Source organism: Eumetopias jubatus, unplaced genomic scaffold (genome assembly GCF_037043125.1).
Source record: "Eumetopias jubatus isolate StellerSeaLion01/CBP00866 unplaced genomic scaffold, mEumJub1_p1.0 scaffold_9, whole genome shotgun sequence".
NCBI classification, from domain to species: domain Eukaryota; kingdom Metazoa; phylum Chordata; class Mammalia; order Carnivora; family Otariidae; genus Eumetopias; species Eumetopias jubatus.
This window is the reverse complement of record NW_028274815.1, coordinates 77,256,884-77,279,359: the sequence shown is the minus strand read 5'-3', so window position 1 is coordinate 77,279,359 and position 22,476 is coordinate 77,256,884. Positions and strand designations below refer to the sequence as shown.

Below are 22,476 nucleotides of genomic sequence, written 5' to 3'. Positions count from 1 at the left end.
AAATTCTTAAAAATCTTAAAAAAAAACCCTCCAGGTGATGCTAACAAGCAACCAGCATGTAAAGCACTCACCTCACTCAATCCACAAAGACAGGGAAGCGGAGGCCTAGCGGTGCACCTGTCTCAGGTCCCGACTCCGCCATAGCTCCTCACTTGTACAAAGATGTCCTCAGGGCGGAGAAGTGGGAAGACCGGACCCCAAGGCCCTGGGGACCACGCCTGGGCCCACCAAGAAAAGCTGTTTTCAGGTTCTTCTCACTGACCCCTTCCAATGACCCAGCCCCTTTCCTGGTCCTCCTCTTCGCCCCAGAAAAGATGAGGGACTCAAACAAGAGAGAAGCTGAGTTTATTACAATGATTGAGGTCTTGCCACTTGAGAGTTCCTGGAGTCTTCCGCTTCAGAGCCCAGAGGAAGGAGGGTCCTTATTGTAAGCAATGCACCCTCAGCTCAGGGTTGCCCAGTAGACACCAGCCCAGGAGCAGGTTATACAATCCCACCCTCCCAGGGCCTTCCCTCCTCCTCCAGCCAAAGAGGACAGGTGACCAGGTGGGGAACACTAGATCGGTATGAGCCTGAGGCCTCAGCTGCCTGCCCTACCACAGCCCAGCTGGTTTGGGGAGAGGAGCTGAACTGACTTCAGCCAAACTGGAGGTCCTAGGATGGGGCTGAAGCTGGGGCATCGCAGCTTGCAGACCCCAAGGCAGGCTGGAGCTCAGACAGAAGCAGCCTCAGTCCCCTTTCCACACCCTGGGGGGCCTTCAGACTTGCTCGCCATACTGTAGTAGTAGGCCCGCATGCGCTGCTCCACGGCCTGGAAGTCTGGGCGGTCCTCCCACCTGTGGGGGTAAGGTAGATCCAGGCCACTGACCACATGCCCACAACCCAGCTTCGGCTGGAGAGTAGACACAAAGGGGGCTCAGAAAATCAGTGGGGTTGTCAGGGTGTGGACTTTGGGGTCATGGAGAGGTTTCTTGAATATAAGAGGACTAGAATTCAGGTGTTGCCGTACCATGTAATAGAAGAGCTGCCGACATACAGGATGTTGGGGGAACCATCTGTTGAGTGTTAACTGATGACGACTTAGGGAATTGAATTCATTGAGTGTCGAGGTAACAACTATCAACCAACGGGAGCTGGGATATTGAATGCTGAAGTACTGCACATGTGCCAAGGGCCAGTATATTGGGTGCTAGGTGCGGGCTTATATGGGTGCAAGGATGCTGCCCCTAATCTAGCAGAACATTGGAGCATTGACAGTGGGTTCAGCTAGTGGGGAGTTAGGCTATTAAAGATGCTAGCCTCTTTCAGTATTGGGGTGTTGGTATACTGAGTATTTCCCAATGGGGGCCAGGTTAACATATGTTGGATGGACTGATCATTTATTATTTATCATAAATAGGGTGTCTATTTAATCAGGTGGCTTAGGTGTTTGGGTGTCAATGTCATAGGTGTTGGCCAGTGGAATAATGGATGCTGGGATAGGAAAGGTATCAAATGTTAGAATATCCATGCATTGCATGGCTCAGTGTAGGACAATAGCTTTTTTGGGTGCATGTTGCCTATCTTCTGATGGGAAGTTGAAATACTGATGATTTTAGGAGTTGGGGTGTTCAAGTGTTGACTTTGAACACCAGACAGGGGTGGAGGTTTTGAATATATTGAGTGTTTAGGTTGCTGTAGAGGTTGCCTGTGAGAGTAAATAGGTGTTGAATGTTGGATGGTGGGGGACTGAGGAATTAGACTGGAGTATTATCCCATGCCCTGACCACTGGTACCATATTTTGGGTAAAAGAGTACTGACTTGTTTGAGAATGTGTTGAGTGTAGGCTGGTGGGGGACAGACGTTTTAGATGCTGGAGCACTAGATGTCTACAGGAGGTGGTGTTGTGGTGTTGGTCCATCAGAGCACTCTAGGGTCAGTGTGTTGAGGCACTGAGTATAGGTGCAGATAGTAAGGGTACCGAGGGTTGGAAAGGCTGTGAACTGGGCGAGTCTTGGGTGGGATGAGTTTTGGACTGTTGGGCACCATGACCTCCAGCCGCAGGTCCAGGTGTCAGTTCAGCTGGGTACGCTTCCCACCCACTGGCACTCACTTGTAGATCCAGCAGTCATTCATGAGTGTATACATTTCAGGCGGACACTCTGCCGGGCACTCCATCCGCTTGCCCTGATCGATGAAGGCTATGACCTCGGGGCCCTTCATCTTCTGCTCGAGCCAGAGCCAAGTACAATGTGAGTAACGGGGGCCAACTCACCCACACACCCCTTCCCACCCACCTACCCGCCTCTGCCCACGCCTGCCTTGTAGGGCTTCTGGCCATAGGAGAAGGCCTCCCACATGGTGACCCCATAACTCCAGACGTCACTGCGGCTGGAGAACTTGCGGAAGTTGAAGCACTCAGGCGCATACCACTTGAGCGGCCACTTCCCTGCCGAGCGGGCCTGAGAATGGGGAGATGCTGCCAGGGCAGGGCTCAGGGACCCTCCACCCACCAACCTCATCCACCTGGGTGCCAAAGGGGCGGGGGCTTACAGTGTAGTAGCTGTCATCGGCACCCAGTGCCTTGGAGAGACCAAAGTCACTGATCTTGGCGTAGTGCCGGTTGACCAGCAAGACATTGCGGGCCGCCAGGTCACGGTGCACAAAGTTTTTCTCTTCCAGGTACTTCATCCCCATGGACACCTGGTGCAGCAGCTCCGCCACATTACTGATGGGGATCTCCTCTCTGGGGTACAGGGGAAGACAGGGTCAGCTGAGAGGGGACAGCCCAAGTTCCCAAGGGGGCAAAGCCCACTTCTCTGACCCAGCTGAGGATGTGTTCTTGTTGGACATCTGCTGTGTGCCAGGCATAGGGCTGGGGATATGGTGGGGAGATGAACAAAAAAGGCAAAAACCTCTGTCCTCATCTAGTCTCAAGGTTTTACATTTCTCCCACATACTATGATTCCCAAACTTACACATTGACCTGCATCCTCTATATGCCCTTAGGGGAGATGTCTCACGGGCATCTCAAAAATAATAAAGACAAAGCTAGGGGCTCCTGGGTGGCTCAGTCGTTAAGCGTCTGCCTTTGGCTCAGGTTATGATCCCAGGGTCCTGGGATCGAGCCCTGCATCAGGCTCCCTGCTCATCAGGGAGTCTGCTTCTCCCTCTCCCACTCCCCCAACCTGTGTTCCCTCTCTAGCTGTGTCTCTGTCAAATAAATAAAATCTTAAAAAAAAACCTATTAAAAAAAAAGACAAAGCTAAGTTCCTGATTGTTCACACACACACACACACACACACACACACACACACACACACACAAAACCAGCTCTCCCCACTGTCCCCTTTCTTCTCCAGCAGCTACTTCCTTTCATTTACCTGGGCCAGAGCACTAGCCTTTCCATCAGCTCCTCTGTCTCACACTCAGCTTCCAATCTGTCAGCACTCCCTGGCTGCTCCGCCTTCAGAATCCCTTCAGAATCCTCCTACTTCTCTCCACCTCTGCTTCTGCCACCAGGGCCCAGCCCTCATCATCATTAGCCTGGACCAAAAGTTAGCCTGGACCAGAATAGTCACCTCTGCCCTAACGCCCCATGGTCTGTCCCCACACAGAAGTCAGGTCTGGCCGAGCAGCTCCCCTGCTCAGAGCCTCCCAGGGCTCCCACCTCACTTGGGGTAAAAGTCCAAGGTCTCCCCATGGCCCACAAGGCTCTGGATGATCTGCCCCATCACCTCCCTACCACATCAGCTCCCCCTCTCCTCTTCACGTACTGTGCTGCAAGCACAGGGCCTTCCTCACAGTTCCTCAACTACTCCTGGCACAAGCACACTTCAGGGCCTTTGCACTGGCTGTGCCCCCAGCCTAGACCACTCTTCCCCACAGCTGCACTTGGCTGTCTCCTTCAGTTTACACAGACCTCAGCTTCTCACTTTTCATCTCCCACCCTGACACTCCTAATCATCTTTTTTATAGGACTTATTGTCCAACATACTCTCTGTTGTATTATAATTATTCTTGAAAACCTCTCTTGCCAACCAGAACACAGGACAAAGATCTTTGTCTCTTTTGTTCACTGATGAATCCCAAGGGCTGGTAATAGTCCCAATTACAGAGAAATTGCACAGTAAACACCTGTGGAACAACTGACTGTGTGAGCCAGGTTACACCACAAACACGTGCACCAGTGGGGATGGGAGGTGATGGGCCCACGCCTCAGTGAGTGTAAAAGATCGTGTCTACGAGGGTAAGAGTTGGAGGCATGAGGACATCTTGCTGTTAACGGCTCTGCCTTGTGGGTGTGAGTGTGGGCGTCAGGGTGTGCGGGGGGTGGGGGCAGGAGTCAGTGAAAACAAGTGTGTGCTCATTGGATGGATGAGCCTGTGAGGCCCCCAAGCTCCACGTGCCCAGCCCACCCCGGGGGCTCACTTCTTCCCGAGCAGGAACTTGTGCAGGGGCCCACCGCCTGCCATCTCCATGACGAGCATGAGGGCCTCAGCCTGGCAGACGCCGATGAGCCGCACGATGTAGGGGTTGTCCAGCTGGTGCATAATCTGTGCCTCGCGCATCATCTCATCCTTGTCTGTCTTCTCCGTGCTGTGCTTCAGCACCTTGATGGCCACGTCGATCTGCTTCCTGCCATGACGCGCACCTGAGTCAGCCCGGGCCCCGCTCAGCCCCTCATGCCCACCCGACCGGCCTCTCTTCCCTCCAGACACATGTGGTGGATACTGTGGTTGGCCACCCGGCTCTCCCTTCAGGGCCCAGGCACACACTTCCTCAGCTGCCAGGAGCGTCGGCTAGGGACCGCTCACAGCCAAGTTCCTCACTGAGAACTACCCCTCCCTGAACAAAACACCTCAACATTACACCCTCCCCAGGGGCTGCCTGTAGCTGGGGAGCGGTCAGCTCAAGGGTACAAGGGGGGCCTCTCTGCAGCTGCCCTGGGATGGGCGAGGTCTCTGTTGCAACTGCAGCTCGGCCCACCTCTCCCTGTCCCGGGCTTGCCTCTCCCACACTCTCAGGTGCTATCCCTGAGCCCTCCCAGGACACCCCGAGCATGCAGTCTCCTGGCCCAGGGTCTGTCTCCCAGGAAACGGACGTTGCATCCTGGCTCCAGCCCCCAAGGCCTGGGGAGGCCACTCCCGCCCTCTGCCCACCCCCCACAGTGCTTCCCCAAACCACAGCAGGGACGGCCATACTTGCGCATGCGGTAGACGCCCTGGCGTACTGAGCCAAAGTTGCCACAGCCAAGTTCTATGTCAGCCATGAGGAGGTTCTCCCGCTTCAGGAAGAGCTTCTTGTCCTTGAGCTCCTCAGGGTCACTGTAGGGGCTCTCATACACACTCGTGTCCATGGGCATTGACTGTGCTTTCTCTGAGGACGCTAGGCGTGCTGGGCGCATACACACACAAGCACGCACTCCCAAGTCAGGATGAAGGCGTGGGATGGGGTGACAAGGAGCGCATGGCAACCTTGACACCCACGCGGCACATGCCCCAGACAGCAGTGCACCGTCCAGAGCATGCCCGGGCACATGGGTACATGTGTGTGCGCATGTGCATGTGTGCACTCGTGTGTGCTCCTGGTCCCATCTGTGGGTGAGCTGGGAAGCCACGTCCAAATGGACTCTAAAGGCATGTGGGTCTCTGTGCCAGTGTAGCCACATGTGCCCCTGTGTGCTCACACATATGCACCCACATCTCTGTGTATGATGAGGTCCAAAGGCATGTCTACATGAGTAACTGTTAGTGTGCCAGCTGGAGTACACACATCTGTGCGTGTGCGTTCACTGGCATGTCTGACCCTACCCGGGTCTGTGGATGCACCACATAGCCATGTTTACCAGGGCTCCAGGATGGGGCTCTGCGTGCACATGCAACCGTGTATGTTCTCTGCACACACACATGGACAGGCTTGCATCTACACGTCAAACACATTAGCGTCTGCAGCAAGGCATTTCAGGAACACGGGCTCTAAAGCCCACCTGCCCGGGCTCAAATCTCGGCTCCACTATTGCCGAACTGCAGGACCTCATTAAGTTACTTGCCCTCCTTTCTTATCTGTAAAATGAGAATAATTGCCATGACTACATCATCTGGCAAATCAGAAACATTCCAGAAGTGCAGACACGCGTGAGCGTGAAGCGTGACCGGCACATAGTAGGTGCTGGACAAATGTGTGTCTGTGGCCCAGGTGGTACTCCCCAGCATGTCCACGTGCCCCCCATGTACATGCATACAGGCAGGCATGATGGACACACACCCACGCGGACGTCTATAGGCACAGTGTATGCACGGGGCAAACCAAGTCAGGCCTGGCCCATATCCCTCCCCTGCCCCAGCCCAGAGCCCAGCCAGAGACCTTGACCGCAGCCTGGCATGAACCCCACACGCACACCTCCAGCTCACCTGGCTCAGGGGTATACCCATCTGAGCTGGTATCAATCCGTCTGGGAACCTAAATGTCATGAGGTCAGCAAGGGTCAGCAGGACCCTGAGCTGGGGGCACCGAGCCCCTGAGACCCACATCCTCTGAGCAGTGCTGGGGGTGCCCCACTCTCCACCCCAGCCTTGCCTTGGGCACAGGACCCACCACCCACCTGCCCAGCTCCACCCCTCAGGACCCAACCCTGGGGTGCCCGCTAACTCACATGGGCCAATGTGGATGGGTGAACTGGGAGTGTGGGTGCAGCAGCCTCTGGGGGAGCAGAAGGGACAGTGAGCGGTGGGGCATGGGGCCTCCCACTAACCCCCCGCCCCCCGCCACCCCCCTCACCTGCACTGGCACTGGTGTTGGGGCAGGCGTCCTTCAGGCAGTAGATGAGCCCATCCGCCTTCAGCTTCAGGTACTCCACCAGCTGTAGGGAGGTGGGCTCAGGGCCAGGGCTCCTCTCTTCCTCGGGCCCCTAAGCAACCCCCCAACCACAAGGTGGCTGGGCAAGCTTACCTGCCAGAGCGTGTCAAACTTAGTCCCCTCAGGGATACAGTATTTGCCCGCCTTGTCCTGGCTGATGAGGTAGTGGTACACAGCTTTCCCATAGATCAGGGACAGTGCGTAAGTGCCCTGCTCCTTCCGGGGCCTCAACCTGGCAGGGGGAAGGAGGAGATATCACCCCTATAATCACCTGGGCCTTTCCTGTGGTGACCCCCTGCTGGGTCCCAGTTTCCACACACACACACACACATGCACACACACACACACACACACACACACACACACACACACACACACCCATGGGCTCTGCTCCTGATAGTCTCATAGGGAAGTGGCAGGGACTAGGGGCCCCAAGGTCAGGCCCCACTCAACGTCCAGACTTCTTGGTAACAGGCTGGTGGGGTGGGGTGGGGTGGGGGAGGGGAATGAGAGGAGAATGGCAGGGTCCACAGGGAGACACAGTTGTCCGAGAGCCAACATGTGACCATCCATGGAGGAGGGAATATTGTCCCTCCCACAGTGGACACTCAGCCCCAAATAGCCTGATACTCAGCCACACACAGCTGAACCCTTGGCCATCCAGGGGAGAACACTGAGCCACCCACAAGCAGACACCTGGTCCTCCATGGCTGAATATGTGGCCTTCCATAGGTGACACTCAGACTCAACCATCCACAGGGGATACTTAGCCATCCATGAAGTGATATTTGGCCATTGATGGTGGACACACAGCCACTCACAGAGGACACACAAGTCTATGCAAGTAGACTGAAAGTATTCTCTTGGGGGAGAGAAAGCCATTTTTACATGAAGAACAACAAAGGTAAGCACAACTCCATGGCTAGCTCCCGGGGCACCTTTGCACAAATCAGAACAAGTCACCTCATCATCACAACAGACCCACTAGTTACTGTAACAGACTGACCTTTGACAGAATGAGACCTTTGATTGTCCCCTGCTAGAAATTTGCTAAAATAAATAAACAAGTCTTCCTTGTCCATGAATGGGAATTGAGCCCCTCAAAGATGGTGGTTTTGTGTGTTAAGAACCTGTCCACTCACACACATGTCCACATACACAGACTGATCTAACCACACACACACACATGTGCGCACGCGCACGCATGCATGCACTTAGAGGCAAATGCTTCTACCCTCTCATCCCACAGTGAAACCAATCAACATCTCCCACAAAACAGTTTTGTCTCAAGTCACCGGCACAAGGTTCTACGCCAAAATTAAGTGTAAATTTCCAATGGAGAATGGATAGCAGTTGGTCCTGGGGGTCTCAGGCCTTGTAGAACAAGTTGTAGGCAGCTGACCAAGAATGTTGGGACTTGCACTGAGGTACAGAAGAGCTGGCTAATGGCAGGCAGCAGGAAAGAGGCCTCAGGATGGCCTGCAGGTGTTATAAACTCTCTGACAGGGCTTGGGCCCTGCCCATGGATATTCATTCATTGGACAAATGTTTACAGAGTGTTAACCACATGCCAGGCACTGTTCTTAGGGCAGGGATACAATGGTAAACAAGAGAGATGTGAGCTCACCTTATAATCAAGCCCTTCCTTAGACCAAAGGGATGGGAAAAGATCCCCTAACTTGCCATGGCAAAACCTGAGGGTGGTACAGAGGAGCAGCAAGTTCCCCAGAGCACAAGGCAGTGAAGGATGATACTATTCCCAGGCTAGCCCACAGCAGTCAGTGAGACCTGAAGAGCTAGGAAACCAGGGTACAAGGTGATAGGGGAGCACCAAAGGGCAAAGAAGAGAGCCCACAACAAACTAAAATGCAAAAGTCCCACAGAAAGGAAAGCACTTCAATAACTAGACTGGTGGGCTAGCCTGGAGGTTACGGTCTCTAATTACTCAAACTTCAAAACCTGAAGTTCTGAACAGAGAGCAGAAACTCAACAGCCAGTACTCACTGGCAAACTCTCTTTGGAAAGAGATATGTGAGTTCATGAAAGAAGAGTGACCAATTCCCACATAATAACCACATAGGCAAAGACATGGGTGTGGTCACCACATATATTTCCATGCCACAAATTCTACTTTATTTACCAAAAACCCAGTAGGTGATAGCAGTTCTTTGTCCTTGCTGTTCAAACTTGAACTTAAGCTAGAAGTACCACCTAGGAAATCAATGTGGATCTCTACTTCCGAATATAGGGAACCTGATAATAGTGACAAAAATAAGAGCTACCATTTATTGAGATACTGGTTCTAAATTCTTCACACAGTTGTCACTTAATCTTTACAGCATCCCCCACAAGGTAAGTACTATTAGTGTGCCCATTTTGCAGATGAAGAAACTGAGGCATATGATTACATCTCCTGCACAGCTGGTTAACAGTAGAGCCAGGATTCAAATCCATTTCTGACTCAGTTAATTGCTAATAGGACCGACAGCCAGCTCTGTCACATGATCATCTGTGCCACCCCGAGCAAGTCACTGATCCTCTGTCTCAGGCTCCTGACATGTAAAAAGAGACAACTGAACTACATCAGAGGTTCTTAACCTGAAAAGCGCTCCGGGGCTGAGGATCAGCTTCAACTAGGATCTCCTAGAGCTGTACGCAAAATCTCTGGGATAAACATGTTTTGGGTTGAGAAAGGAGTTCAGGGATCTCTGGGTGGCTCCATCAGTTAAGCATCTGCCTTTGGCTCAGGTCATGATCCCAGGGTCCTGGGATCGAGTCCCATATCGGGCTCCCTGATCAGTGGGAACCCTGCTTCTCCCTCTGCCTGCCACTCCACCTGCTTGTGCTCTCTCTCTCTCTCTCTCTGACAAATAAATAAAATCTTTTTAAAGAGAGAGAGAGAGAAAAAGGGATTCAGCTTCAGAAACATTCCCAAAGGGGTCTGTGATCCAGAAGAAGTTAGGAAACACTTAACAATATCCTGTTAAAGGCCCTTTGCAGGGGTCAGGTTTCTTTTCAAGTTGAATCAACCAATACCACAAATCCTGCAATTATGCAGAAAGCTGTGACAGCAAACAGCATGAGGTAAAATTCCAGCCATTCTTCGGCAGCTCTGAACTGAGGTCAAGAACAAGCATGGCCCTGGTCTTAATTCCAGGCCTGAGTGGCATGCATCTTTCTATCACACCCTATACCCTTATCTCAGAACTGGACCCGTTCTGGCTTGTGACAAGCATCAGGATCCACCAGGGGTATTTCCCTCCCCACTGCCCCATGCGAGGTTCTATGCCTACAGCTTTGACCTTTAGCCCCCTAACTATCTCCATACTGAGAAAGCAATTCTTGACTACAGGAACCACAAGAAGAATCTACAACAGCCTCTGTCCAAAGCATGCCTTGCCTAAATTTCCAATAGTGTGGCGCAAAGTAGCTGCTTCTGGTCTCTTGACATTGGCCAGCGTGAGTCACTTGTCCCTAATAATGTCACTGATCCAACTGCCTCTGAACCTCAGTGTCAGCTCAGTCTCTACACTGTACCCGATCCTAGCTCCCTCAGCCTCAGCCTCCTGTGGCTCTTGCTGGCCCTACCTGCCTCTGTGACTTCAAGCTTGACATCCAAGGCACCCACAGCTGGTCAAAGCCCTTGGCCCTGGCTCTCCTGACTCCCCTCTTACCTCAGTAGACCAGTTAACTGTCATAAACTCTACAGAAAGTTTGCACAATTTTCCTTGGGGCATGGAATCTTCCATGGAAGCTTAAGACATAAAAGAGGTCAAAGCTGAGGTAGGACGGGGACAGCTGCTGGTTAAGTAGCAGAGCCTGGCTTCCCACCCAGGCTCTATTTCATTGATTCATCACTTTTGTCCTCCTGCTCCACAAGGACAGAGATTTGTGTCTGTTTTGTTCACTGCCATGTCCCTCAGTGCCTGAAATGGTGCCTGGCACATAGTAGGTGTTCAGTAAATATTTGTTGAATGGAGAGAGGAAATCGAAGCAGGCAGAAGTTCAGCTACTTGCCCAGCATCCCCAACTGGGAAGTAGCCCAGCTCTGGAGTCCTAACCACTGCAGATCTCTTCCCGTATAATGTCCCTTCGCACACTCAGAAACACACTACCGCCTTGCACATATTAGCACAGGTGCACCCCTCATGGCCCACCTGCACGTTGAGGTCTGCCCCAGCCTCCAGGATTCCGGCCAACAAGCCCCAGCCTCACCACCCCAAAGCCCCAAGCTTCAAGCCCCACATACAGGAACTTGCCGTCAGTCTGGGAGCCCGAATAGAGTTTGCGCTCTGCCTCCTCGCGCGTCAGGCTGCTGTGGTACCAGGGCATCCGCTCGTGAGCTGTTGTGGCAATGAGCTTCTCCACCTGGGGAGCCTGGCTGATGATGGCCTGCTCCAGGGCCTCGCCCTAAAGAAGGGAGGATCGAGGAGACTTGTAACTGTCACCAAGTGTCACCAAGGGGCCAAGTGCGCAGCCAGAGGAAGCCTCTTTCATCTCCTGGACCTTCCTAATTGCCACCGTTCCCCTGAAACCCTTCACCCTAGGCGCACCTAGGGTGAGTCCTTCAGGCTGCGGGGGACAGCCGGCCCCCACCCCCTCATCTCCACGATCCCTCTCCAATCCTTCACCCATCCAGCGCCACGCCCCAGGCCCCTCCTTACAGGCGGCCCCAAGCGCATCTCCAGCTTGACGATCTGACCCTGGTGCTCGTGTATTGCAGGCTGTCGAAGACCACCACCCACCACCCCCGCTGGCAGCGCCCCCAGCATCCTCTCAGGCCCGGCCCCCAGCCCCCGCCCAGCGCGACCTCCACAGGCCGGTCCAGCATAGAAGTGCACCAAAGCATCGCTCAGGCCCCTCCCTCCGAAGACTCCTTCTAGGTCCCGCCCCCACCCACTCCTCCGGCTTCCAAATCTGGCGTGGCACAGCAAAGCACAGGCTGGCGAAGACGGCCGTTCTCCCCTGCCCGCGCACCAAGACTCTCCAGGCTCGGGGGGGGGGCCAGTCGTCCCCAGGCCCAGCTCCAGGCCCCGCCCCAGGCCCCGCCCACCCCGGCCCCGCCCCCGAGGGCTCCGCGCTCGCACCTCCAGCTTCCAGGTCTGGCGCACGTAGTCGCGCACCATGGCGTCGCGCAGGCTGTCGAAGACCCCAGGCTGCGGCTCGAGTCCCGACGGCCGGTTGCATGGCTTGCGTAGGTTGCAGGGCAGCCCGTCCGGGTCGCGCGAGTAGAACTCGCAGAGCTCGGCGGGGCCGCAGTGCGCCTTACCGCCGGCGATGGCGTAAGTGCCGTTGAGCTGGCGCTCGATGGGGAAGTGGTGGAAGCGCACATTGTGCACGAGCGAGAGCACGTAGCCGCCCAGCGAGCGCAGGCACTGGCGCAGCAGGAAGAGCCCGTCGGCCATGCCCGCCAGCTTCAGGTGCTCCTCGGCCTCGGCGCGCGAGATGCTGCCGTAGAAGAAGGGCAGGTGCGCCGCGGGGTCCGGCATCGCCGCCGCCGCCCCTGTGCCTCGCCAGACCCTGCGCGTTCAGAAAGAGATGGAGAGCACGTCAGGGTCTCGGCTTGCCTTCTTGAACAACGTCCGTTGGGCCCAGAGATAGTGGGAGAGAGGCCGCATTGAGGGGCATCCGTGCCAATCGTGCAGAGCCTGCTTTATGCCAGAATCAACTTGGAGAGGAGTTCCAGCCTGCTGGGCTCAGATCGGAGACTCCCCAACCCTCCCCTGGAGCGCCCAGACACTCCCACTGGCCCCCACACACCAGCACTTGGAACCATTCGTTCACTTCCCAAACACGTGTTGAATTATTGTGTTTCAGGCCGGTGCTGGAGATAAGAGTGAATAAGACAGACATGGTCCTGCCCTTCTGAAGACAACAGTCTGGGGGATACATTAAACAAGAAAAGAGGCAGAAATAATTACAGACTGAGGTCCGTGTCATAAAGGAAATAAATAGAATGATACTAAGAGAGGGAAGAGGCCACTGTCACCTTCTCTGAGGAGGTAGCATTTGAACTGAGATCTGAAGGATAAGGAGGTGCCAGCTTTCCAAAAATCATGGAAGGGAGCACATCACGCAGAGGGAACAGCAACAACAAAGGCTCTGAAGCTGGAACAAGCTTTGTTCCTCAAAAGAATCTTACTCTATTAACCTTCCCATGGAGTCCCCTCGGCCTTAGAAATTCCCCTTTGCCCTGCCCCCTCTGCCTTCACGGACAAATTTCTAGAAAGTATAAATTACTCTGAATATCATCCATCAATAAGAGATTGGTTAAATACATTAGGGTTTAATTCCAATGTGAACTTTAATACAGCCACTAAATAAAATGAGATGTGCAATTGAAAATTATGATCCGGGGCGCCTGGGCGCCTCAGTCTTTAAGCGTCTGCCTCCTTGCTCAGGAAAAGCCTGCTTCTCCCTCTCCCACTCCCCCTGCTTGTGTTCCTGCTCTCGCTATCTCTCTCTATCAAATAAACAAATAAAATATTTTTTAAAAAAAAGAAAAGTATGATCCAATATGGAGAGACGGACTTAAAGATATTTAGATAAACATCTAGTAAGACAGATAACCCAAAATTATGTTTTGAACTTTCTGGGGTTATAGTATAATGACAGATATCTTTTTTTTAATAGATTTAATTTATTTATTTGACAGAGATATAGAGAGAGAGCACAAGTAGGCAGAGTGGCAGGGAGAGGGGGAGGGAGAAGCAGGCTTTCCTCTGAGCAGGGAGCTGGACATGGGGCTCGATCCCAGGACCCCAGGATCACGACCCGAGCTGAAGGCAGCCGCTTAACCAACTGAGCCACCCAGGCGCCCCATAATGACAGGTGTCTTGATAAGCATTGGATTGATTATACAGGTGTCTGAATTTCTCAAAGAATGTACTAAAATTTGTTCATTTCAGTGTATTTGGACTCTTCAGTTAAAAAAAGAACCATAAAATATTGAATGCTAGTTAACAATCTGTATGCAGAAATATTTAGGTCTGGTGGATACTGATGATTGTAATTTACTTTGAAAAGCATCCAAAAAATAACATCAGTTGATGGGTGGACAGATACGTAGACAGATACAGTCAAGTCTTACTATTCAGAGGAGTTCTGTAAAGTTATTGCAAACACTGAATTAGCAGATACTAAATGATTGCTCCTCGAGGAAATCCAAGGTTAAGTTCCTCAAGTCTCTGGTCACAACATTTTCATCACCTGATCAGTATATAACCCTGTTTCTGCTTAAAGACACAATTTGATATGTATTGATTCATGAACATTGACTGCTCAGGCAACAGGACTACAACTATAAGATTGTCTCACACATACTTTTCCTAGAAGACACATCACAGCCTTCTTGCACTTAGGAACACAAGACAGCACATCAGCACTACACTGCCATTTAAACAGTGAAATCACCAACAAAAAGCACAAAAATGTGGCACCAAATAGAGGACACTTGTTTACAGTATGAGAAAAGGCAGAGGAGTGTCCCCTTGTTTGACCTCAGTGGGAATGTGCACGTCAGTCGACTCAAATTTCTTGCTTCTCTGCATGTGTTCCTGAATGACTATGAAAGGGCCTCAAGTATTTGGGGGTTACAAGTAAATATTGGCAAAAGTAGGCTAAATACAGAATCTGCTAATATTAGGATCAACTGCGTGTGACAAAGGGAATATAACAATATTAATTATAGAATTAACGGGGTGGTTAATGGGTATACAACTAATTCTTCCCATTTTGCTGTATATTTGTAAGTTTTTATATAATACTGAAAAAACTTACCTCCCCATAACGACTTCCAGACATTTCTCTAAGGTGGGCCCAGCAAGACCACCCAGGCATAGGTTGTGTTCAGGGGAAGATCCTTGGGTGCCTTTCTTAGTTAAGCAAATGTAAGCAGGGGGTTCAAAGAAGGCTTTTGTGGCTTGAGAAAGGCTGCATTTCCCTCTGGGTGTCCAGGGACAGGCTAGGATGGGCACAGGGACTGAGAGGAAGATACTGGAATGGGAATCAGGTGAGGTCTGGGTTGGGGTAGCCAGAGGAGGAGCAAGAATCTGCATTCTAACCCGATTGCTCCTGACATTGGGGTTGGGAAGGCCAGGCTTAAGGGGATTCCTGGATGTCCCAACAGTTACAGGCAAGTGATTAATCAGGGACCACATTTGCGTCTCCACCTGGAGATGCAGGTCATTCCATCAGAGTGTTGAAGAGTCAAAAATGTTCCTAGGTATTTACCCTAGAGAAATGGAAACTTGCATTCACAGAAAAACCTACATAGGAAATGTTTATAGCCGCTCTGTTCACAACTGCCAAATTCTGGAAACAAATCTATCTCCTCAGATGAATAGATAAACTGTGGTACATCCCTACCATGGGATACCACTCAGCAATAAAATGGAAGGAAATGCTAATGCCCACAACACATGGATGAATCTCAAAGGCATCACGCTGAGTGAAAGAAGCTGAACTCAAAAGGCCACAAACTGTAATTCCATTCAAAACCATATCAGTGGGAAACAATGCATCAGTGGTTGCCAAAGGCTGGGGGCCAAGGGGAAGGATTGACTAGAAGGGACATGAGGGGATTGGGGAGAAGAGTCAACATTTTGATGGAGATGGTAGTTTCTCAGCTATATGCATGTGTCAAATCTCACAGAAGTTTTCACTAAAATGGGTGAATTTTCCTTATGTAAATTATACCATCATTTTTTAACGAAAGGAACTGGAAAGTATAGACAAACCAGACAGTAAAAATAACGACATAGGAAAGAAAATGCTGTCTACACTCCTGCTCTACTTTCTTGACTCCCACCCCCTCACCAGCCTCACAGTCTGCTCCCCACCCCCATCAGGATGCTCTCCAGGCTAGAGAGGAAGCACAGATATCACCGCCTGGTGGGCACGAGGCAAGCACCTAATGCCGCCCTCAACGCTGCGTCCCCTGAGTGATGGACGTTGGTGACCCCTCCCTCCTGCTTGAGCCTCTTGGCTCTCCCCAGTCCTTCCCTGACGTGTCTCCTCCCTCTCTGACCGTTCCTGCTCTGTCTCCTTCCCCAGCTCTGGTCCTCTTACTTGGGACGTTCTGTCTATGGCTATAAACATGCCACCGTGCCCACTTGTCTAGTCCAGATCTCTCTCCTGGGGTCTGATTATGCTGGTATCACCTCCTTTGATCTCCACCTGCTGTGTCTATTAATAAAACCTGAGATCCAGATCTAACTCACATGGTGTTTGCGGTTGGCTAAACCCCACAGTTTGTTTCCCATGAGCTGAGCTCCAGGGTCTGCAAGTTGCTTCTCGGCAATTTTACCCCGAGGCCTCCCTTGTTCAAGAACTTACTGTGGCTCCCTCTGCCCACTTCACTGAATCTAACTAAACTCTTCAACCTTCCCTCTGCTCCAGCTGGGCTGTGCTATTCGCCTTCTTTCAAATGCACTTCCATACTTTTATCCATGCAGTGCCCTCTACTGAGTACACCCTCCCTACTCCTCTCCATCCTCCCAAATCCAGCCATCCCTGCCTCACAGACTTGTATAACTGCTCCCTACACACAGGACACAGGACCAGGCAGCAAGATGGGGGCTTGTCCAGGGGCTGTGGGGAGGGGTGGGGGTAGTGAAGCTGGTCTCTGAGGCAGGAAGCTGTGGCAGGAAATTGTCGACAACACAGTTTGAGAAGCTCCTCCCCACAGTGGCCACAGGTGCAACCTGGGTAGCCAAAGACACGGTTCGTGCAGAAGGGGGGGGTGGGGAGAAACTGGCCCTTAGGGCCCAGTCCAGGGCCATACGCCATGATTGGCCATCTCAGACCAAAGGCCAAAGCATCCAAGAGGCAGGATGATAACACGACATTGCACAGCAGGTGGGTCCAGGGGTTCACCAGCCCCATGTCTGCTTTTGCCTTCCTGTGCCCTTCTAGGCTGTCCTCACTAGTAAGACAGGGGATGAGAGCCGGAGTGACCAACTTTCCAGGTACCAGAGATGCTGAGGAGGCCAGAAGAAGTAGACAAAAGGAGGCAGAAGATGAAGAGCCAGGGGGACAAGAGACTGGAACATTTGTCCACGCAGCACCGCTGCGGGCCAGGCCAGCATGGACCCTTTGCTTTCAGAGGAGCTGGGCCAGTGTGCAGCCTCCCGATGGGACTAGATGCGGTTGGGAAGATCACAGGTTTCTATCCTGAGTCGTGTCCCTACAGACTCCATGGCTTTCCGAAGAGACAAGCCCACCATGAGACTCCCTTACCCCATTCCTGCCCGGCCTGACCCCATCCAGCCTCCCCATGAGCTTTGAGTTCAGAGATCCTCATTTGGCCTTCCCCGAGTTTACAGCTCCACTGAGAGATGAGGGGACACCAGCCTTGTTTTCACAGCCCAGGCCCTGGGAAGAGAAGGAAGAAACCTGTGGTTCTTGGTCAGAAGGATCTCCCTGAAATTCCACCACTCAAGCACCCTCCTTGAGTAAAGGTAGGGTTCAGTTATAGCCATTCCGGAGAGACCTGAAACTCCAAGCACACTTCAAAGGAAAAAGGGCTCAGGTGGTCAAACACATTTTCAAAAGCCGTGGGAAGCATATGAGCATATCGAAGGCTCTGAGAGGCGCCTGGGTGGCTCAGTTGGTTAAGTGTCCCACTCTTGGTTCCTGCTCAGGTCACGATCTCAGGGTTGTGAGACTGAGCCCTGCGTTAGGGCTCTGTGCTGAGCATGGAGTCTGCTGGAGACTCTTTCTCTCCCCCTCCCTCTCCCCCTCACCCTCCATGCCCCCCTCTAAAATAAACAAATAAAATCTTAAAATAAATAGATAAATAAAGGCTCAGGGCGCCTGGGTGGCTTCAGTCAGTTAAGTGTCTGCCTTCAGCTCAGGTCGATCTCAGGGGCCTAGGATCAGCTTTGTCAGGCTCCCTGCTCATTGGAAAGTCTGCTTCTCCCTCTCCCTCTGCCCCTTCCGCCCCCACTTGTGCTCTCTCTCCCTCTCTCTCTCTCTCTCTCTCTCTAAATTAAATAAAAATCTTTTTTTAAAAATGTAAAAATAAAAGCTCTGAGAAGACCTGCGTGGAAGGACCGTTTTAGCTTTGTTTTATCCCCACTCCTATGTGGCAGAGCCTTGAGGGTCTACTATTCCACAGAACATACTCTGAGCATCAAAAGCCCCAATTAGATGTCCATTGTGAGAGCCCGGAGGGGAGACTGAGACAGTCAGACTACAGAGGGAATGAGCCCATCCAACTGGACTCAGTGGGAGGGGGTGGGATTTGCACCAGCCAGGCCTAGAGGCTCCATACGCTGCCCTCAGCCAATGACCCCACCAAAGGCACTGCTGGAATGGGGGCCCAGCCCCTCTCTGCCCATCCTTCCTCTCACTGATCCCCAATCTTCTGCCTGAGACCCGAAATCCCCCCTAAAGCCACACTTCCTGCTCTCTAGTCCACAATCATGGTGGGGCCCCCCTCTGCCCACCAATAGAGGCAGCACAAGGAATTTCAGCCAATAAAATGCCACCTTGGTTACATTCTATGTCACAGTGACAGCAGTTGGCATTGGGCTATGGGTGGCAACTGGTTCCCTCATATCTTTTTCCTGACACCAGGGGATCAGATTTCAACCATAGAATCAGGGATCTAGCGTGCAGTAGTGGTGTGGTCCTGGGCAGTGAGTTAAGCGCAGCAGACCCCACCTAGAAAACTGTGCAAGCAACGGTGCCTGGCACCGGGAGATTCCGGGGATTCCAAGGGATAAGACTCACCAAGCACCAAGCACAGCACCTGGCCTGCCATTGTGTTATCATGTCCTTCGCTGCTCTCAGCCCTCCAGGACTCCCACCTCACTCGGGTAAAGCCCAAGTCCTCACAGCAGCCCCCAAGTCCTTATGCAATCTGCCCAATCCCTTCTTTGTCCTCATTCACGGCCCACCAGCCCCATGGGCCTCCTTATGTCACTTGTTCAGGTCACTTGATCAAATCAGGTTTGGTCCAACCTCAGGGCCTTTGCCCTGTCTGTTCCCTCTGCCTGAACCCTCTTCCCTCAAAACCCCTCACTTTCATCGAGTCTCTGCTTAAATACCACCTCCTCCTCCAAGAGTTCTTCTCTGACCTCCCTCCCTAAAATCACCTCCCCTTCTTCAGGCTAGAGATATCCCTGACCCAGCTTTATGATCCTTCACCACCAAAAATGTGATTTCTCCATCAACTTGTTGACATAGGACCTTTGTCCCCTGCTAGAATGTAAGCACTGTGAGAGTGGAGATTCTGTCTCGTTCCCCAACCCTGCCCAGCAAGGCACATAGTAGGTGCCCACACCCTTCTCCTGGCCATATGCTTCCGTCCCCTCTGTTGTCCCCTCCTCCTAGAAGTGCTCCATGATCTCCACCCCTCCCTCCCCAAGCTGAGTCAGGAACCTCCTCTCTTGTCCCAGGGCCCGACCTCCCCACATCACAGCCCTGATGGCCGTGTACGACCACTGTCTGTTGACTCCTCTGTCTGCGACCAGGCTGAGCTCCCCGAGGCAGAGCCTATGGCTGCCTTGTTTTCTACCAGAGCCCCTGCTTCCTCCCAATAAGTACGTGTCAAACAGGTAACAACAGCAGCAGCTTCTGTGCCGGGGACTTTACTGTGAGCATCATCCACTTAATCTAAACCCTGCCTCAACTCCCATTAAATAGGAACTGTTAGCCCCATTCCTCAGCTAAAGCAACTGAAGCTCGGGGAGGTTAATGTCATGTTCAAAATCATGCAGCAGTCAGGATTTGAATGCAGGTGTCTGACCCAGCAGCCTGCTCTCACGACTCTGGAGAATGAATGTCCTTTAGGGGATGGAATCCCTCGTTCTGAGCTATATCCCTTGGGGCTCGAACCCTAGGCTGGCAGGTGTCCCTGCACTCTGAGCTTCCTTTGACCGTCAGGGCCCAGAGTGCTGGGCTGTTGTGGGGCTGGGATAGGTCCTTGCATCCAGCAGACTTGCTAAGTGTCCACTGATCCACTGGACAATGCTGTGATAACAGTCCCCCCCACCCAACCCCTGCTGCCTTGGTTTTAAGGGCCACGTGAGCTCAACAAGGAACTTCCCCTTGGAAGCCTGGGTGTCAGGCTCTGTGACTGTAAAAGGGAGATGAGGAGAGGCTTTGGGGGTAGGAGAGGTGGGATGATGAGTTGGGAGGACAGCAGGGTGTTGTCCTGTGCATTGTGGGGTGTTTAGCATCATTTCTGGCCTATATCTACTAGATGCCAACAAGACCCCCTGAGGCATGACCAAAAATATCTCCAGACATTATCAAATGTCCCTGGGGGGGTGCCAAAATTGGCTCCATTTGAGAACAACAGCCCTGACCCTGTGCTTTGGGTGGGCGGATGTGCAGGGAGGGGTCGACATGGAGAGGTCTGGCTGCTGCAGCCCCAGGAGAGTCTCCAGAAGCAACAAAGTCCAGAGCCTGACCTCCCAGAGCTAGTAGTGACAATTAGAATTACAGCAACGTGCTCAGAAAGCACCTACTATGTGCTGGGCACTCTAGATCTGCAGCTGACCCCAGAACAACCCGGGTTTGAACTGCTCAGGTCCAGTTACACGCAGATTTTTAACAGTACAATAAATGTCTTTCTCTTAGGATTTTCTTCATACTATTTTATTTCGTCTAGATTACTTTATTATAAGAATACAGGACATAACACATATAACCTACAAAGTATGTATTAGACTATGTTATCAGAAGGCTTCCAGTCAACACTAGGCTCTTAGCAGTTACGTCTGGGGGGAGTCAAAAGTTATATGCAGGTTTTCAACTGCGTGGAGTTTCGGCACCCCTAAGCCCTGTGTTGCTCAAGGGCTAACTCTATTCGTCCACACCCCGTGAGTGAAGGATTTGTGGACCCGGGACCTGACACACACAGAGGTACAGTGACCTGCCTAAGGTCCCACAGCACACAGAGCAGGTAGCTGAGCCAGGACTCGAATCGAGGCCGCCTGGCTCCACAGCGTACACTTACCGTCCAGGCTGTGTCCCTGCTGGCCCCGTGTCCCTGCCAGGGCTGCGTGTGGGAGGCAGGAGGACAGGCACAAAAAGGAAGGGAAGAATCGCACCGAGAAGAGCCTTCCTAGGTGGCACCCAAAGATTTTCATGCCAGGAGTCCCTGGCCCTAAGCTCTCAGCAAAGCTTTACTAAGCACCCACTCTGCGCTCACTACCCGGGCTGAGACAGAAGTAATGACGCGCATCTTGAGTTGTTCACCACAGGAACCCTGTTTCTTCCTACTGAGACTCTTTCCTGCCTGGGATATTTTCCCCAACCTCTTACCCAAGAGTCAAGATCCAGGCACCTCCAAGGTGCCGATATCTGCCTCTGCCTTTAACAGATGCACAAACTGAGGCTCAGAGACTCCAAGCAACCTGCCAAGGACACACAGCAGTTGAGCAGGATGCAGACTGTTTTCTCCTTCACCTTTCCGGGTCCCCCTTGAACCTGAGCTCCCTTATAAGTGGCTCAAGCCTGTCCTGGGCCCCCTGATAGGAATCATCTGCACTTGGTTGTTCAAGTTCACAGCCCTGTTGAGCCACCCTCATATTTATGGGGCTGGTGGGGGCAGGGGGCAGAGCACATGTTTGCTCTCTCTGGAAGATTCTCTGCTTCCTGGAGCCAAGGGTGTCACCCTGATGGGGCCCAGCAGGAAGCGAGGGACTGAGCAGGCATCTCTGTGTCCCCCGGCCACGACCACTCAGCTAACACTCTGGCAGGGAATCTGCTTCCCTCAGGGTGGCCCCAAGGGGTGTCTGCTTCCTCTGGACACCACCCATCCAATCCTACAGCCCCTCCTGGTCCTTCCCAGTGGCCTCCTAACTCCGTCTCCCTCCACCAGACCCAGGCTACCCATGGAACTGGTGGCCAGGTGCTGTTCCATCCAGGATGACTTACCTGGAGATGTGCAGATGATATCGAGGCAAATGGGCTACAGGTCTCTGGTCCCCAACGTCAACAAACAGCTGGTTCTGGATGAAGAATTGAGACCCAAGAAACTAACTTGGCTATCTCTGCAGCCCAAGCCCCCCGCCTGAGGCCCTGTGGCTCACTGCCCCCTCACATGCCCAGGCAAAGGGTAAGTAGGCCATACCCACAGAATCTTCACCCTCCACCCAGCTGCCCCAAGTCCCCCGGGGTGTGGCTGTGGTGACAGGACAGGGGCAGAAGGCCAGAAGGCGGCCACTCACCTGGGCCCGCCAGCAGCTGCACAAAGGCCCAAGCCAAGCAGGGACCAGGGCCGGAAGGCCTGGTGTGCTCTCAGCAGCTGGTTTCTCTGAAACTCAACTTATTTCCTTGTTGTGAAGACAGGAAAGGGGGCTGCGTCTGAAGTTTACGCCAAAGTCACAAAGTGCTGTGTTCAAGGAAAATCGAAAGTCATGTGTTCCAGGGAGGGCAGAGGGCATTTCCTGTGCCAAGCAGGGCCTGCCCTGCGCTGGGGGAAACCAAGGCTAGCTGCAGGCGGGGGGGGGGGGGGGGGTGGTATGCAAAGTGGCAATTCCAACAGCATCCCCAAAGCCGGGGAGGAGAAGGAAAGGAGTGATGTGTGCCAGAATGGGGGGTGGAGCAGTGGCAATAGGAGGCTGATCCCCAGGACTCAATGGAAACAGGAATGCTCCCACTCCCCGTCCCAGGGGGAGGGA

The 22,476-nt window shown here is 52.7% G+C and overlaps 1 protein-coding gene across 3 annotated transcripts; it reads right to left on the bottom strand.

Moving 5' to 3' along the window:
* Positions 1 to 329: 329 nt before the first annotated feature.
* On the bottom strand, positions 330 to 22,115 carry ZAP70 (zeta chain of T cell receptor associated protein kinase 70). Of its 3 annotated transcripts, none has more exons than XM_028103792.2 (14): positions 22,024 to 22,115; positions 21,731 to 21,804; positions 11,926 to 12,358; positions 11,088 to 11,248; positions 6,932 to 7,070; positions 6,761 to 6,842; positions 6,636 to 6,682; positions 6,394 to 6,442; positions 5,185 to 5,377; positions 4,412 to 4,618; positions 2,534 to 2,726; positions 2,302 to 2,442; positions 2,094 to 2,206; positions 330 to 836 (listed from the first exon to the last, which is right to left on the bottom strand). In XM_028103792.2, exons 3-14 carry the CDS (start codon positions 12,325 to 12,327, stop codon positions 713 to 715), a joined length of 1,851 nt encoding a protein of 616 aa, XP_027959593.1. In that variant the 5' UTR covers positions 12,328 to 12,358; positions 21,731 to 21,804; positions 22,024 to 22,115; the 3' UTR covers positions 330 to 712. The 3 variants fall into 3 exon arrangements, with proteins under 3 accessions (XP_027959593.1, XP_087882683.1, XP_027959595.1); XM_088026557.1 differs by lacking the exon at positions 22,024 to 22,115 and adding an exon at positions 21,116 to 21,207 and having other exon boundaries at positions 21,731 to 21,808; XM_028103794.2 differs by lacking the exons at positions 21,731 to 21,804; positions 22,024 to 22,115 and adding an exon at positions 20,808 to 20,910.
* Between the last annotated feature and the right edge of the window lie 361 nt (positions 22,116 to 22,476).